At 56.1% G+C, this 15165-nt stretch overlaps 6 protein-coding genes across 6 annotated transcripts; 4 read left to right on the plus strand and 2 right to left on the minus strand.

Moving 5' to 3' along the window:
• Positions 1 to 371: 371 nt before the first annotated feature.
• Positions 372 to 1616, minus strand: WHR41_07808 (uncharacterized protein; the record flags this gene model as incomplete). Its single annotated transcript, XM_069376412.1, has 1 exon — positions 372 to 1616. The coding sequence occupies one exon, from the start codon at positions 1614 to 1616 to the stop codon at positions 372 to 374; it is 1245 nt and encodes a 414-aa protein (XP_069226743.1).
• Positions 1617 to 2530: 914 nt separating this feature from the next.
• Positions 2531 to 4126, minus strand: WHR41_07809 (uncharacterized protein; the record flags this gene model as incomplete). The annotated part of the gene is made up of 1 exon (XM_069376413.1): positions 2531 to 4126. The coding sequence occupies one exon, from the start codon at positions 4124 to 4126 to the stop codon at positions 2531 to 2533; it is 1596 nt and encodes a 531-aa protein (XP_069226742.1).
• Positions 4127 to 4752: 626 nt separating this feature from the next.
• WHR41_07810 (uncharacterized protein) lies at positions 4753 to 6314 on the plus strand (the record flags this gene model as incomplete). The annotated part of the gene is made up of 2 exons (XM_069376414.1): positions 4753 to 5282; positions 5336 to 6314. Exons 1-2 carry the CDS (start codon positions 5149 to 5151, stop codon positions 6312 to 6314), a joined length of 1113 nt encoding a protein of 370 aa, XP_069226692.1. The 5' UTR covers positions 4753 to 5148.
• Positions 6315 to 6847: 533 nt separating this feature from the next.
• Positions 6848 to 8817, plus strand: nmt1 (4-amino-5-hydroxymethyl-2-methylpyrimidine phosphate synthase). The gene is made up of 6 exons (XM_069376415.1): positions 6848 to 7067; positions 7307 to 7354; positions 7419 to 7521; positions 7579 to 7647; positions 7699 to 7848; positions 7911 to 8817. Exons 2-6 carry the CDS (start codon positions 7320 to 7322, stop codon positions 8601 to 8603), a joined length of 1050 nt encoding a protein of 349 aa, XP_069226693.1. The 5' UTR covers positions 6848 to 7067; positions 7307 to 7319; the 3' UTR covers positions 8604 to 8817.
• A 2300-nt stretch (positions 8818 to 11117) lies between these two features.
• WHR41_07812 (uncharacterized protein) lies at positions 11118 to 12589 on the plus strand. Its single transcript, XM_069376416.1, has 2 exons — positions 11118 to 11371; positions 11454 to 12589. Exons 1-2 carry the CDS (start codon positions 11332 to 11334, stop codon positions 12488 to 12490), a joined length of 1077 nt encoding a protein of 358 aa, XP_069226694.1. The 5' UTR covers positions 11118 to 11331; the 3' UTR covers positions 12491 to 12589.
• A 380-nt stretch (positions 12590 to 12969) lies between these two features.
• WHR41_07813 (uncharacterized protein) lies at positions 12970 to 15120 on the plus strand (the record flags this gene model as incomplete). The annotated part of the gene is made up of 1 exon (XM_069376417.1): positions 12970 to 15120. One exon carries the CDS (start codon positions 12970 to 12972, stop codon positions 15118 to 15120), a length of 2151 nt encoding a protein of 716 aa, XP_069226695.1.
• Between the last annotated feature and the right edge of the window lie 45 nt (positions 15121 to 15165).

The raw sequence follows: 15165 nt of genomic DNA on the forward strand, positions 1-15165 counted from the left end.
CAAAGCGCAACTTTCTCCATTGATGACGCGATCTTCATGACGCGCGCACTACAGTAACAGCTCACAGAAACATCACAGTAGAGCATTCGTCTGAAAGGAGGACTTCTGCGATAATGTGAGAAGGAACATTGTTTTTGCGTCTATCGTGCATCATGTTGTTTCAGAAAAAAAGAAAAGGCCATTCCCGAGCAGGACCAAATGATCCACTCGTGCCGCAGCAATCGAACCCGCGTGCCTCGGTAGCCCCATCAAGGCACGATGCTTTCCTCCCGTTCATCCCAGCAAACCTCCCAACGCCTTCGTCCCATCTATTCGTTGCCTCTAAACACTCATTACCACTCCATGTCATCTATCCACAGACCTGATTGGACCTAGTGGCCATTGCCATTGACCACCTTCGCCCCCGTGACCGTCTTCTCAATCGCCTGCAGCACATCCTCCACCAAATCCTTCGAATCTTCCACACCGCACGAGATCCTCACCAGGTCGTCGAACACGCCCGCGATCTCGCGCTGCTCCTTCGGGATGCCCGCGTGCGTCATCGAACCCGGCACCTCGACTAGCGACTCGACGCCGCCCAGCGACTCCGCGAGCGTGAAGATGCGCGTGTGCTGGCAGAAGCGCTCGGCGGCCTCCTTGCCGCCCTCGATGCGGAAGCTCAGCATGCCGCCGCCGAGCCCGTCGCGGTGCTGCTTGAGCGCGATCTTGCGCTGCTTGTGGCTGTCGGAGCCCGGGTAGTTGACGAGGAGGACGTGCGGGTTTTCGAGCAGCGCGCGGGAGACGGCGGAGGCGTTCTTGGAGGCCTCGCGCGCGCGGAGGTGGAGGGTCTTCACGCCGCGGTGGGCCAGCCAGCAGTCGAAGGGGGAGGGGATGGCACCGATGGCGTTCTGGAGGAAGGAGAGGCGCTCGAGAAGCGCCGGGGAGTTGAAGGCGGCGACGCCCATGCAGACGTCGGAGTGGCCGTTGATGTACTTTGTGACGGAGTGGACGACGATGTCGGCGCCGTGCTCGAGCGGGTTCTGGATGTAGGGGGAGAGGAAGGTGTTGTCGACGACGACGTGGATGCCGGAGCGGTGGGCGATGTCGGCGACGGCGCGGATGTCGACGAGCGAGAGGGTGGGGTTGGAGGGCGTCTCGATCCAGATGAGCTTGGTCTCGGGCTTGATCAGGGACTCGATGTCGACCTCGATGCTGGGCGTGAAGGTGACCTTGACGCCGTGCGCGGACGCGACCTTTGTGAAGTAGCGGTGGGTGCCACCGTAGACGTCGGAGACGGAAACGACATGGCTGCCGGCGGCCAGAGACTGGAGGATGACGGCGGTGGTAGCCGAGCCGGACGAGAAGGCCAGGGCGTGTCTTGCTCTTTCCAATGCGGCAATGCAGTTCTCGAAGTTGGTCCTGTTCGGGTTGGAGGATCGCGTGTATTCGTACTCGCCGACAGGCTTGCCGACAGAGGTCTGCGCAAATGTGGTGGACAGAGAGATGGACTCAATGACGGCACCCGTAGCGGGGTCGTGGGGTGCGCCAGCGTGGACGGCGAGCGTGCCGAAGTTGTGAACGGGCGATGGCGCCCTCGGAGGGGTCTCAATAGAGCCTTCGTGCTGCGGGATGGTCATTGCGGCGGTTGTCTGGCGATTAGGACAGGAGACGTGGTGGAGAGGGATGGTTTGGTGGTATGCTGCGGTTCTTTGCTGAGTTCTCTACCTGGATGGGCGCGGGCACCCTAGGGCGGAGAAGGCCCGAGAACCTTAGGTAATTTTTGTAGGGTAATGGAAGTGTCTGAAGTGGAGCTGAGGGTGGGAGGAGACGACAGAAGAGAGAGGAGGCAGTACTTATGGCGGTGACGAGCTGCTATACGAGTGTCTGACAGCTTACAAACGGCGTTGGTGTGGTGGAAGAGACGAGATGTGCTACACGGCTGGTGTTGTTCTGCCCTCGTCGCGGCTCAGGGTCTGCGATCAACGCGATGGCCGATGGCGTGCTTCGGCCTCGCTTTGTTTTGTCAGCCCTAAGCCTGCCCTCTCAAAGCCGGCAACCTCTACTGGAAGATCAACATCAAAGTATGGTAGATTGAATCCATAGCCGGCTCATTCGACTTATTCCCAGTGATCTGAATAAATGTGTCCCACAAATATCGCCGCGCAGGAACAGGCGATCGTACCTGAGATCAAGACAGCCACAGACACGACCTTATTGGGCGCATCCTCTTGCGTGCTCGAGCGTGCATCTTGTGACAGAGGGGCCAGCTCGACCATCCCACGCATTGGTGCACCTCGGTTCAAGACGTAATCTGGAATTGAACTTTTTCGGCTTAAGGGATCTGAAACGGGTTCCGGCGGTGCAAAATTTCGAGCCAAGGGCGACGTAAGGGGTGTTTGTTATTGCACCAAATGTCATTCATCACTACCAAAGCTCTAATAAGAGTCGCTCAGGCTGGAAGGTAGGATATGCATGTGATCTACCAGTCAACGGTGCTGTTTCCCGTGACCTTAGAGAATTCCTATGCAACATTGCTCTCCATAGCAATTAATCACTCCTCTTCGTCCTCCTCCATGCCCATTCCCAAGCCACCCTTCTTGATTCTCAGATCCTCCTCCAGACTCCTGAGCTGCTTCATGGTCTTCTCGCGCAGCAGCTGGTTCTTCTGTCCTGCCAGCTTCTGCCGCTGGATTTCGACCTCGCGCTCCAGGTCGTGGATCTCCTCCATCTGCTGGTTGCGTTCAGCAGCTTTCATGGCCGCGTCCTCGTCCACGACATCAATGTCGTCATCATCTTCGTCCTCATCGCTCTCATCCTCGTCCGATGACTGAGCGGAAGTCTCCGCAGCAGCGGGCGTGGCGGCCACAGAATCCAGGCCTGCTTGGACTTGCGCGAAGGAGGCGGAGCTGTCAGCAAGGTTGGCGGGAGAAGCAGTGGTGTCCTCTGCGGCGATCATCTGCGGCTCGGCCGCTTCGTTATCCAGGTCAAAGAGACCTTGAAGTTGTGCCTCGGCAGCGGCCTCGTCCATCTCCTCCAGCTGCTCTTCGTCGTAGCCGTCCTCGATGGTGGAGACTGCCTCGCCTTCAGCATCATCGTCGAAGTAGTTGTCGGGCTCCATGGAGCGCTCGAGTGATTCGCGGTTAAGGATTTCAAAGGTAGTTTCGCCGCCGTCGCGCTCCGCGCGCTCGTCATCTTCTAGTAATTTCTGCACCTCCTCTTCGATGTTGGCCGTGTCCTTGTAGCTGAGGCGCTTGCGGAAGCGGCGCTTGCGCACCCAGTGCATAGGCGGTGTAAGGCCGTGAGCGTACTGCATATTCGATGGGTTGACCGCCCCTCCTCGCGGTAGCGGCATGTTCTTAGCTTCTTCGTCGTTACTGCATCTCCCAATCACCAGCAGCATCTGATGAATATCGGCCACCTTCCACCAACCCTTCTTGTCCCAGCTCTTCATCGTCTCCACGATGCACGGCAGATCCACCAAAGCCGCCGCGTACATCCTTCCCTTAACCGTGACGACCGCTCTCCGGAGCTCGCGCTCCACAAACCTGATCGTCACATCCGCGCCGCCCTCCTTCAGAGGCAACCCTATCGTCTTATTGGTGATGGCATCTCTCAAGTAATCCGCGTCCTCGCCAGGCTCCATGCGCAGGATGAGCTGCTGCTCCGTCGCCGGGTCCTTCTCGCGATCGCTGTCCTCGCTGTCGTACGCATTGCCCGGTATCCTGTCCGGCACGCGGCCCTTCACATTCAGTCTCCTGAGGATGGGCGCGGACGGCTGCCGCTTTTGCTTCAGGCTGATGCGGGGCCCGTCGGACGTGGGCGTCGCGGGCGCAGCTTTCTTCGAGTTCTTGAGCACGAGGGAGGACTTGCGGCTCTCGGGCGCGGGGCGCTTGGCGACGGGCGTGATGGTGTCCTCGTCGTCGTCCTGGTCGGCGGCGCGCTTCTTTGCGCTGGGCTTGTTGCGCCGCTTGATGGAGTCCGTGGGCGGAGGCATCATGTCCGAAGAGGGCGCGGATGCAGAGGGCGTTGCAGGCTGGCTGCCCAGCTTGAGCTTCAAGCCACCACCGGGCGTCTGGGCGGAGGGTGTGGGAGGTTGACTTGGCTGGCTGGTGCCGCCGGTCTTCAGGTGTAGCTTGAGCGGCGCCATGTTTGCTGGAGGCCGGCGTCAGGCCACGCGTGGAAGAATAAAGTCTTCGGTGGGGTGTGCCCGCTAGATCTAGGCCAGGCACAGAGGTGTTCGGTGACGGAGGTGGGGCAGGCCAATCGTGGCGGACGGCTGAGGTGAATGCAAGGTGGTGCGGCATGTGATTATTGAATTCAAGCGCGCGAGGCGGAGGCGGAGGTGGTGGAGTGACGATGGGCGCAGCAGCTCGTTGGCGCGTTCGCACCGGCCCGCACGCCGCCGCCCGCCGAACGATCCAGAGTGGTGGATCGTGCTGCGCCCGACTCCGCTCCTGTTGATGCTCTGAAGCTTCAGGAAACCTTGGACGAGGGATTGGTCATGCTGCTGGCGAGCAACGGCCGTGCAGCGGTGGACAGCGAATGCGTGCGTGTCACGGTCACAGTCGCACCACAGCAGCACGCCGGATCCGATGGCCCGCCAGACCCCGTGTGGCAGTACCCTGGCTTCACGTGCGCGGCGTCCGTCAGCCGCAGGCATCTTCAGGCAACCCAGCGTCGCCCGCCATTCCACAGCTCCACCCATCGGGGCGCAGTGCCGACAGGGCTGCGCGAACTCACCGCGACTCGGCCGCCTCCTCGCTGCCACAGCCCTCAGCTCACTGCTCAGACCGGCGGGCTGCAATGCCTTCCACTGCCCGGCGCCGACAGGGGTGCCGGCATGATCGCACTCTCGCCGTTGCTACTCTGCAGCCATCCCTTCTACCCGCCGCACGCTATGCGCTGTGGCATTGCTGGCATGCTTGTAACTTTCCGACATCTTGCGGTGACTCTCAACTCAACGTGCGGTAGGGCTGGCCTATACATTGACTGTCGTCTCGTCTCTCGTCTGTGTCGGTTGTTCTTGATCTCGTCCCACATAACTACCCACTTGGAGCCAACCTTACCTTCGCAGCTCTGCTTGACTTTCATCGACGAATCGTCAGTTGTAGTTGCATATCTCAGCTCTCAGCCCTACTTGCATCCCTTGTGTGCCTCGTTGTCTGAGGCATGACCACAGCGATTCGCGCTCCAGCTTCCTTGCTGCGCGACTCGTCTATTATGCCCGGCCTGAGGATGGGTTTTGATTCGATGGCTGCGTGGGACAAGACCTCGCTTGAATTTGATGATCACATCCTGAAGAGGTGCGTTCCTGCCGATTGTTCCCATGCACGTTCGTCGAGCTGACGCGAATCAGAGCACACACATCAACAATCGCTCCCCGACATGTGAACAAGATCCAAGGTCGATCGTTTTCAGATCCAATCTACAAGCCGCCCTCCTTCAGAACAGCGACATCATCATGGAGCCCTCCCGCGTCCCCAACATCACCAATTTCGCCTTCATCAATACCCAGATCCATACCAACGACGGTCACCCCGCCTAGATCTCCCCAGGTCAACCCTTCAACCCGCGCTGCTCCCACCCTAACACCTCGAGAACGCCACTCCCTCGCCGCGAGACTCTACGCGGCCGCCTGCACCGGCGACCTCGCGCAAATCTCCATCCTCATCTCCCTCGGCGCCCCCCTCAGCACCGCCACGCAAGTCAAAGGCCTCTACGAAGCCTTCAAGCCCGCGAAAAACGGCCACCTCTCCGCCCTCGCCGGCGCCGCCTCCCAAGGGCAAATCGCCGCAGCCCAAATCCTCCTCTCGCACGGCGCCGAAGTCAGCCCCAGCGTCGCGCAGTCTTCTTCTTCACCCCTGCACCAAGCCTGCCACGCCAACGACATCGCCATGGCCCGCTTCCTGCTCGCCGCGGGCGCCGACGTCGACGTCCAGAACTGCTACAACTCCACGCCGCTCATGTACGCCGTCAAGTACGGGTCCTCGGCGCTCGTCGCGCTCGTCCTGTCGTACTACCCTCGTCTGGAAACGACGGCTTTCATGGAGACGACGGCCGCGCATTGGGCGGTGTTTAATAGCCGGCCGGAGGCGCTGGCGCTGCTGCTGCGTGCGGGAGCGAACCCTGATGCGCGGATGGTCGATGGCAGCTCGCCGTTGCACTGTGCTGCTATGAGCGGGGCGCAGGATACGGCGGGGTTGTTGGTGGAGTTTGGTGCGGATGTGGTGTTGAGGGATGGGCAGGAGAGGACGCCGGGGGAGGTTGCGGTGTGTAATGGGAGAGGGGAGTTTGTTGAGATGCTGCAGAGAGTCGCGAGGGAGAAGAAGGCATGAGGAGATTAGACAGTGAGACTGCACGTTTTCACGAGGGACGATGGATGATTCACGGCAATGGAAAAAGGGAACTGGAGGGCTTTGACAATGAGACTGCATGCTTTCATGAGAGACGAAGGACGAATTATGCACGATTATAACCCCGGGATGTATGAGTATTTGGATTTTGGTTTTGGAGCGACAACGCAAAAAATACACCTTCTGAATTGAACTTGCTCATTCTGCAGTGTCTCTTTGATCACTCTCAGATTAGTCCGACGTGAGCAACACGAGTCCATCCGTTACCTCAGCCCCTCCGAAAGGCTCCCACGACGGCAGCGAGCACTGCATGCATGACCTCAGCGCCTTACTAACCACATCACCCTCGCCGGTCCTCCTCACAATTGACTTCGCCTCGTTGCACGGCAGCTAGGCGCCCTTCGCAGTAGCCATTGGCCAAGCCCGCCAAAAGTGGTTCGCTTGGTGGACCTGTAGGATCGATCCTGCGCTTGTGACGCCGACTTCGCTTCGCAGCTGATGTGGGGGTGTTTTCGTACAGCTTGCTCGTTTGAACCCCACCGTGCGTAAGGTAGCTTTATAAAAGCACCGAGAAGTGATCTGTCTTTTCTGGCCTTCTGTTTCCTGTTCTCTCCACGTTTCACACGTTTCACAAGAACTCACGACTTACCCCCGATCCAGCCACCCATCCGGTACGGCGTTACGAGAGGAGGAGAGCAGCAATGTCGTCGGCGTGCAGAATGTCGTCTGGTCAAGGTAAAGTGTGACAAAAGCAGGCGGGTGCTTGCCCGCGAGAGCAGGTCCTCCCTCTTCTCTCCTCGCCCCCTTCTCCTCTTTCGGAGAGCGTGACTGAGAAGACAGGACCTGCTCTGGCGGGCTCGCTGAGAATACACCGTTACTCCACTTGATCAGCGTAATAGCTGCGCAAGAACATGCTTCTCCCCCCATGTCCCCTGGGCACAAAACGAGCGTGGAAGTATTGACTTTTAGTGAAGCGCCACCGACACCATGTCTTCCGACAAGATCACTTTCTTGACGAACTGGTGCGCTGGCCCCGTCTCTGTACCTACTAACGATGGAGGATGTGTTTGGCTGACCGTCGACAAGGCACGCCACGCCGTACCACGCTCCGCTGTACCTGGCTCAGGCTAAGGGGTACTTCAAGGAAGAAGGAATTAAGGTTGCTTTGTTGGAGCCGAATGATCCGAGTGTACGTTTGGTTATCTTTTGAGCTTCCTTCTTGATAAAATGCTGATTTCTGGAACAGGATGTCACCGAGATCATTGGCACTGGCAAGGTTGATCTGGGCTTCAAGGCTATGATCCACACTCTGGCTGTGTGTATCTTTTCGTCGAAGTTGCTGAGAATGTCTGCTGACTTTTTGTAGGCCAAAGCCCGTGACTTCCCCGTCCTCTCCATCGGTTCGCTCCTCGACGAGCCGTTCACCGGTGTCGTCTACCTTAAGGACTCCGGCATCACCACGGACTTCCGCACCCTTAAGGGCAAGCGCATCGGCTATGTCGGCGAGTTTGGCAAGGTCAGTACAGTAGCTGTTAGATATTATCTGTCCGTATCTCCACCTGCTAACAAAGCCCCTAGATCCAAATCGACGAGCTCACCTCGCACTACGGCATGACGCCCTCGGACTACACCGCCGTCCGCTGCGGCATGAACGTCTCCAAAGCCATCATCAACAAGGAGATCGACGCCGGCATCGGCCTCGAAAACGTGCAGATGGTCGAGCTCGAGGAGTGGCTCGCCTCTCAGTCCCGCCCCAAATCCGACGTCCAGATGCTGCGCATCGACGAGCTCGCCGAGCTGGGCTGCTGCTGCTTCTGCTCCGTGCTGTACATCGGCAACGAAGCCTTCATCTCCCAGAACCCGGACAAAGTCCGCGCGTTCATGCGCGCCGTCAAGAAGGCGACGGATTTCGTGCTGTCCGAGCCCGAGAAGGCCTGGGCCGAGTACGTCGACTTCAAGCCCGTCATGGGCTCGCCGCTCAACCGCAAGATCTTCGAGCGCAGCTACGCGTACTTCTCGCAGGACCTGCAGAACGTCAGGCGCGACTGGACGAAGGTCACGAACTATGGCAAGAGGCTTGGGGTGTTGAAGGAGAGCTTCGAGCCGAACTACACCAATGAGTTCTTGGGCTGGAAGCTGGAGGAGGACCAGGAGGATCCGACCGGCGACCAGAAGTCGATGATTCAGCTGCAGAAGGAGATTGCTGAGAAGGGTGGCTTCAAGAGGCTGGATGTGAAGAGGTGCCCTTGTGCCGTCCCTGCTGCTGCCTAAACTGCGCTCCTGCTGAAGTCGGTACGGGATGATGTACGATGTCGTCCTGCTTCGACAGCTGTACTCTCTTCGTGAGGCTCGATCAGACCACGGCTCGCCTGGTCGTCGGCCATAACATTCGTTCATTACTGCAACGACGATGATGACAGTAGTCGCGCTAGTTAGCTTTCTTTCAACAGACAATGCAATGAAGTGTCGACGTCTTAAATCAATATGCTCCGTCCAGCAACTTTCGACCACAGAAGTAGCCCTTGTGGCGACCGTAAGTTCAAATAAACGATCGTAAGTTCAAAGGTAAGAAAGTACACAGACTACTTCGACGACGTCCCTTCGGACTTAAAAGACTTCAGTCAGTTTCTCGCTTCACGGAGTTCTTACGACGGCAGAAGCAATTGACGGTGTTCATGCATCCAAAGGGATGTCTTGCGTCCTGATATCGTTCTTGACAGACATTATGTCCCCTCCCTGTGTCTCGTGCGCGAAACAGGTCGGTATTTTGTTGGTGATTAATACCACGTTCTTCAGTTGAGGGATTCATACATCGCCCAAAGTCAATCAGCACAAGTTTCAACGGGCTGCTCATCCATTCGTAACATCGTATGATCGTTAGAAACATTCTCCCGGATGTCCTCTAACGATCATACGATGTTACGAATGGATAAGTACCCTCCACTTAGAAGACCCAGAAAGTTGGCGTACTCCCAGTCCGCCATCGTGAAGGTCGTATTGGCCAGAGACGAACGGTTTGAGAGTGTTCCAGACTACATCTACATCCAACAAGGCCGGAAGGAATGAGCTGAAAGTAATGGACGAAATGTTGCCGTAAGTCAAGCAGATACTGAAGTTGAAGGAAGATCAATGTGAAAGAACAAAAAGTAGGGTGTTCTGAGAAATTCGCATTTGGCGATGCTCATACAGTTCGTTCATATTCCGACGAGGCAGCCGGTAATCTCCCGCTGATTGGACCGACGCATTCTCCCCATGTCTCTAACGTGTGTTGCGGATTAAGGTAGACATTATCAGGCAGGAAGGTGGTGATCATGCATGTTTTGAGTGAGAAAGCGCTCAAGTGATATCGCTACGGATTAGCTGGCACGAGAATTAAATCGTCGGTGCGAATCTGATGACAAAGTGTGGGTTTGCGCAATTTGGCCGTTCGCATTAGCGTGGTAAGCCGCAAAATCACATGCGTTCGTAAAGAGCACACCAGTACGGCCGCTCCTGCCAATCGACAGGTTTCGCAAAGAAGCTCAGACCTCCGCGTCGCGAACGTCACTTGTCCGATTGATCAAGTTGGTTTCCGTTCAAAAACCACCGTCGCATTGCGCGCATCACTTGATGGTACGTCTCGACGTGAAAAATTCATGAAGGATATGTCGCAGTAAGCCTTCCGAGTCGCTAGCGCACAACCATTAGCACATGACACGACACGATATCTACTTGTGAAACGAAGACAAGATCGATTCTACCGCACGTCGCATCTGTTGGATTTCTCCAATATCTACCTTTTCAGAACGCGGATCGAACACGTGCGATCGGGACGTATGTATGGGCAGCCTAACTGGCATCGTGTTTAGTCCACGTCATTTTCGGCGCTAGAGTCCGTCTGTTCGACGTACGAGATGTTCGAACTATCCGCGAAATCAGCCTGACGATCTTCGGATGTAGTTTGTCAGATCCCAGCAAACCCAATGGATGCCCTGGGATTGCGCAAAGGTCATAATGGTCAATGAATTGAACCTTCAGGACATGAGAGACCTCCCGTGATATAGAATATTCCGCAACTTCCCGTAACATTTTTCAGGCAAATGTCGTTTCTGGCAACATTCAGTGCTGTCCTTTCCGTTGTCGATCATGATCTGTTCATCTATATCTAGTGATTCTGTCAGTTTATGACAGCTGCGACTGCCAGCCTGGAACCTCTATGATCATATGTTCCTTCTGTGTGCGGAGACAGAGGTGTGAGTGGTCGCTCAGGTGCTCGAACAAAATTGACAAGGCCCGACAGCACTCGATGCCATATGACTGGCCCAAAGGATACATCAGCTGATCATTGACAAGCAGTCTCATAGACATTGCAAGGTCATGCATAGCTTTCGTGGATATGGCAGACCTGGGACATTATTGCACCCTCGTCGATGATCAATCTTCGTCGGCATTGCTCTACCGTTTGAGGCCAAATTTGTCGAGTTCAATCACCTGCCTTGTGAAGTCTTGTATCAGCGTTCAAGCCGATGGCACATCTGTGAGAGCGACTTCGAATGTCCGGGATTTTGCACTTTGTCTGTTGAGTGTATGCTCACTACAAATGCTTTCAATCAACAGCGCGGTTCCCTTGTCCCATCATCTTCTTGCCACACTGTCGTCCACGTCTACTTCAAGCGACGGATATATACAAATTGAACCCCTATCAGCTCACTCGTGGGAGTTTTACATAGGGCTATCCAGACCTCCAGTAGCCCTGGTTTCGGTGCTCGAATTACACAGGATGACGGCACGCTGCTGCAGGCGAGCGGAGTTCTTTTCTTCTAAAGTATTCTCCGCTACCTCATCGGACTCACCGCACCACCGCTAGCAGAGCTCGATCAATCTGTCGTCACACCACAGAGAGCGACACAAGCAAGAGCTGCCCCGCGTTGCCGGTATTCCACGGCGGCACACGACTAGATCCTGTTGTAAGCGAGCATATCCAGTGGCGCACACAGGACTTCAGGAGTCTGCTCTTGCCATGTCTGGCAGCTCGCAAATAAGCAGCTCGGTAAACAGAGGTGTGCCGATCCCGCCACATACCTAAAGTGGCATATGCCGCTATGAAAAAGCTGCTGACGCTGCTCATGGTCGCCACATTAGGCATCTTGACATCTTTGCCTGATCAAATCCATCTCATCAGGAACCCTACACATCATGTCCACCTTTTCCCGGCATACACACCCACTGCTCAAGCCGAGCAGGGTCGCTTGATCATCATCGGAGATGTACACGGTATGCTCAATGAGCTTCAGAGCTTGTTGAGAAAGACACAGTATTCTAGTGCAAATGGCGACCGCATCATCTTCACTGGCGACCTGGTCAACAAGGGTCCGGACAGCGCTGGAGTCGTCCAGACTGCTATGGATCTCAATGCCAGCAGTGTACGTGGCAATCACGAGGACAAAGTCTTGCGAGTCTGGGCAGAAGCTCAAGAAGCGCGCATCCATGCTGAAGCTCAAGGCAAAGACGGTCGCAAGGCGTTGAAGAAGTTTGAAGCAGGGCTCAGCAAGAAGAAGCGTGCAGCGCTCGACGTGGCGCGGTCATTATCTTCAGAGCAACAGCATTGGATCGCTTCTCTGCCCGTTACGATTGACCTCGGCCATCTACCTGGAATGGGACATTGTATAGTCGTCCATGGCGGGCTGGTACCAGGCGTGTCTCTTGAGAACCAAGAGCCTTGGGCTATGTACAACATTCGCGCGTTGATCGATATCAACCACCTCGGCGCGAAGAGCGAGAAAGACGCCTACAAAGCCACTATTACTGAGCGGTTGACAGACATGCGACCTGGAATCGAGCCTACAAAGACTCAACTCTCGAATGCGAAGCAGGAGCTACTTGCGAGCTATAAAGAAGCCGGATTCATCCCTACTGGCGAGTTTCACGACGGCACCTGGTGGGTCGAGACATGGAACGAGCGAGAGAAAGCAAAACCAAAGGAAAGCAGGCTCACAGTGATTTACGGGCACGATTCGAAACGAAGTATTCAACAGAAAGACTTCTCGATTGGTCTAGATAGTCGATGCGTCGAGGGCGGCATGTTGACGGCACTGGTACTGCAGCTGAAGGAGGGTTCGGACGTGAGAAGCTCCGAACTGGGGCGTAGCCTGGTCGGCGTGTCCTGCCATGATGAGTAGAACGAACGGCTTCGTGTGGCCCATCGCATGGCAGGCATATCGAATAAGCCTCCAGTTGATTAGCTTTGTGTAGCAATCAATATATATCACGCGAGATAATCTTCTGCACACCAGATCTCACGTCAGCGGTCGTGTAGGCGAGGCGCATCCGATCTCTCATGCGTTCAGCCTCAGGCACAACAAGCTGGGGTCGCGCTTGCCGTCACATGCCCACCTCGACAGCTGCTGTTTGATGCTTCTTAGCCAGCCACGTATTGCCTCACCGCTCACCCTCTTGACCAAACCTAACGATTGCCACCGCTATCAAGCTGGCGCCCAGAGGATTGAACACGTTCGTTCCCCGACGCCCTTTTATCCTCTTCTTCCTTCTCCTCCTCGCAACCGTGGCTATCTTTCAGCTCCTCTCCGCTCGCTCGCGGACGTTCGCACCAAAGGCTATATTCTCTCTTGGAAGCTTCAGACCGGTCACTACAAGCGCTATGGCGGGAGCCAAGTTTCAGAAGCCTCCCCAGGCGCCGCCTCTCTTCACTCACACTCCGGAATCCCTTCTAAAGGCTGCCGATCGTCTGCTGGCACAGAGCAAGGCGACTACGGACAAGGTGGTCGCCGCCAACACGCCTGAGAATGCGACATTTCAGAGCGTCATTCTGCCAATGGCGCGCGATGACAATCATCTGAGCCTTGAGTCGCACATCGTTGGTTTCTACCAGGCAGTCTCGACTGACGCGAAGCTGAGGGATGCGTCCACTGAGGCGGAGAAGAAGATGGATGACTTTTCGATTGAGGCATCGATGAGGGAGGATGTCTTCCAGCTGGTGGATGCGGTATTCAAGAAGCAAAAGAACGACGAGAAGCTGGACCCGGAGAGTAGGCGTCTGCTCGAGAAGGACCACAAGGGCTACATCAGGATGGGCTTGGGCGTTCCTGCTGGGCCGCAGAGAGACCGCTTCAAGGCGATCAAGAAGCGCCTGTCTGAGCTCAGCATTACGTTCCAGAAGAACCTGAACGAAGAGCAGGGAGGTCTTTGGTTCACGCCGCAAGAGCTGGATGGTGTGCCGGAGGATGTGATGAGCAACCTGCAGAAGGGCGAGGCAGGGACGGAAAATGAGGGCAAGCTCCGCCTGACCTTCAAGTACCCAGATCTGTTCCCTACACAAAAGTACTGCAAGGTCGTGGAGACGAGGCACAAGGTGTTTGTTGAGAATGAGAACAAGTGCAACGAGAACATCGCGCTCTTCAAGGAGGCTATCGTTCTCCGCGACGAGGCAGCTCGCATCCTCGGATATCCCAACCACGCTACTTTCAGAATCGAGGACAAGATGGCAAAGACACCCAAGACTGTCGACGACTTCCTTGGAGACTTGAAGTCACGCCTCGCGCCCGGCGGTGTGAAGGAGATTGCCAAGCTGAAGGAGCTGAAGAAGGCCGAGACTGGCAAGGCCGACAACTACTTTCTCTGGGACCACCGCTTCTACGATACTCTCATGCTTGAGAAGGACTTCCAGCTTGATCAGAACCGTATCGCAGAGTACTTCCCTCTGCAAACTTCTATCGAAGGAATGCTTAAGATCTTTGAGGAGCTCTTTGGTCTTCTCTTCGTGAAGGTTGAGGGGGAGGATCGCAAGGCAATCTCTGAGACCGGCAAGGGTGAGGACATCACGTGGCATCCGGACGTGCAGATCTTCTCTGTCTGGAATGATGAAGGTGAAGGCAGTGGATTCGTTGGCTACCTGTACCTCGACCTCCACCCTCGTGATGGCAAGTACGGTCACGCCGCCAATTTCAACATTCAGCCCGGTTTCATCACCGAGAGTGGCGAGCGCCGCTACCCTGCGACCGCCCTTGTGTGCAACTTCAGCAAGCCTTCGGCTAAGAGACCTTCCCTCCTGAAGCATGATGAAGTCGTCACTCTCTTCCACGAGCTTGGCCACGGCATCCACGATCTTGTTGCCAAGACAATCTACTCTCGCTTCCACGGCACCAACACAGTCCGCGACTTCGTCGAGGCGCCCTCACAGATGCTTGAAAACTGGTGCTGGACACCCTCACAGATCAAGAGCCTCTCCAAGCACTGGTCGTACCTGTCGCCTGAATACGCCGAGGCATGGAAGGAGAGCTCGAAGTCGACCGAGCAGCCGCCTGAGTCTATGCCTGACGATCTGATCAACAATATCGTCAACACTCGCCACGTCAACGACGCCCTCTTCAACCTCCGCCAATTGCACTTTGGCATTTTCGACATGACAGTCCACGAGGCCGCTTCTCACGAAGAGATCAAGAACCTCGACGCAAGCGAGACTTACAACCGTCTCCGCAAGGAAATCAGCAAGATCGACGGCCCAGAGGCGCTCGGCGAGGGCTTCAAGTGGGGCCACGGCCAGGCGACCTTCGGTCACTTGATCGGCGGCTACGATGCTGGCTACTACGGCTACTTGAGCAGCCAGGTCTACTCGGCCGACATGTTCTACAGCGTCTTCAAGAAGGATCCTATGAACGGCAAGGAGGGCAGGAGATACAGGTACTTGGTCCTCGAGAAGGGCGGCAGCCGTGACGAGATGGAGAGCCTGAAGGAGTTCCTCGGACGCGAGCCGAGCACCGAGGCTTTCTACAAAGAGCTGGGCGTGGCGTGAGCATGTTTCTTTAATGCGTGATGATTAAGCTAAAATGTCTTGCTA

Source organism: Cladosporium halotolerans (assembly GCF_011745625.1).
Source record: "Cladosporium halotolerans strain TM138-S3 chromosome Unknown Sca33, whole genome shotgun sequence".
Classification (NCBI taxonomy): Eukaryota; Fungi; Ascomycota; class Dothideomycetes; order Cladosporiales; family Cladosporiaceae; genus Cladosporium; species Cladosporium halotolerans.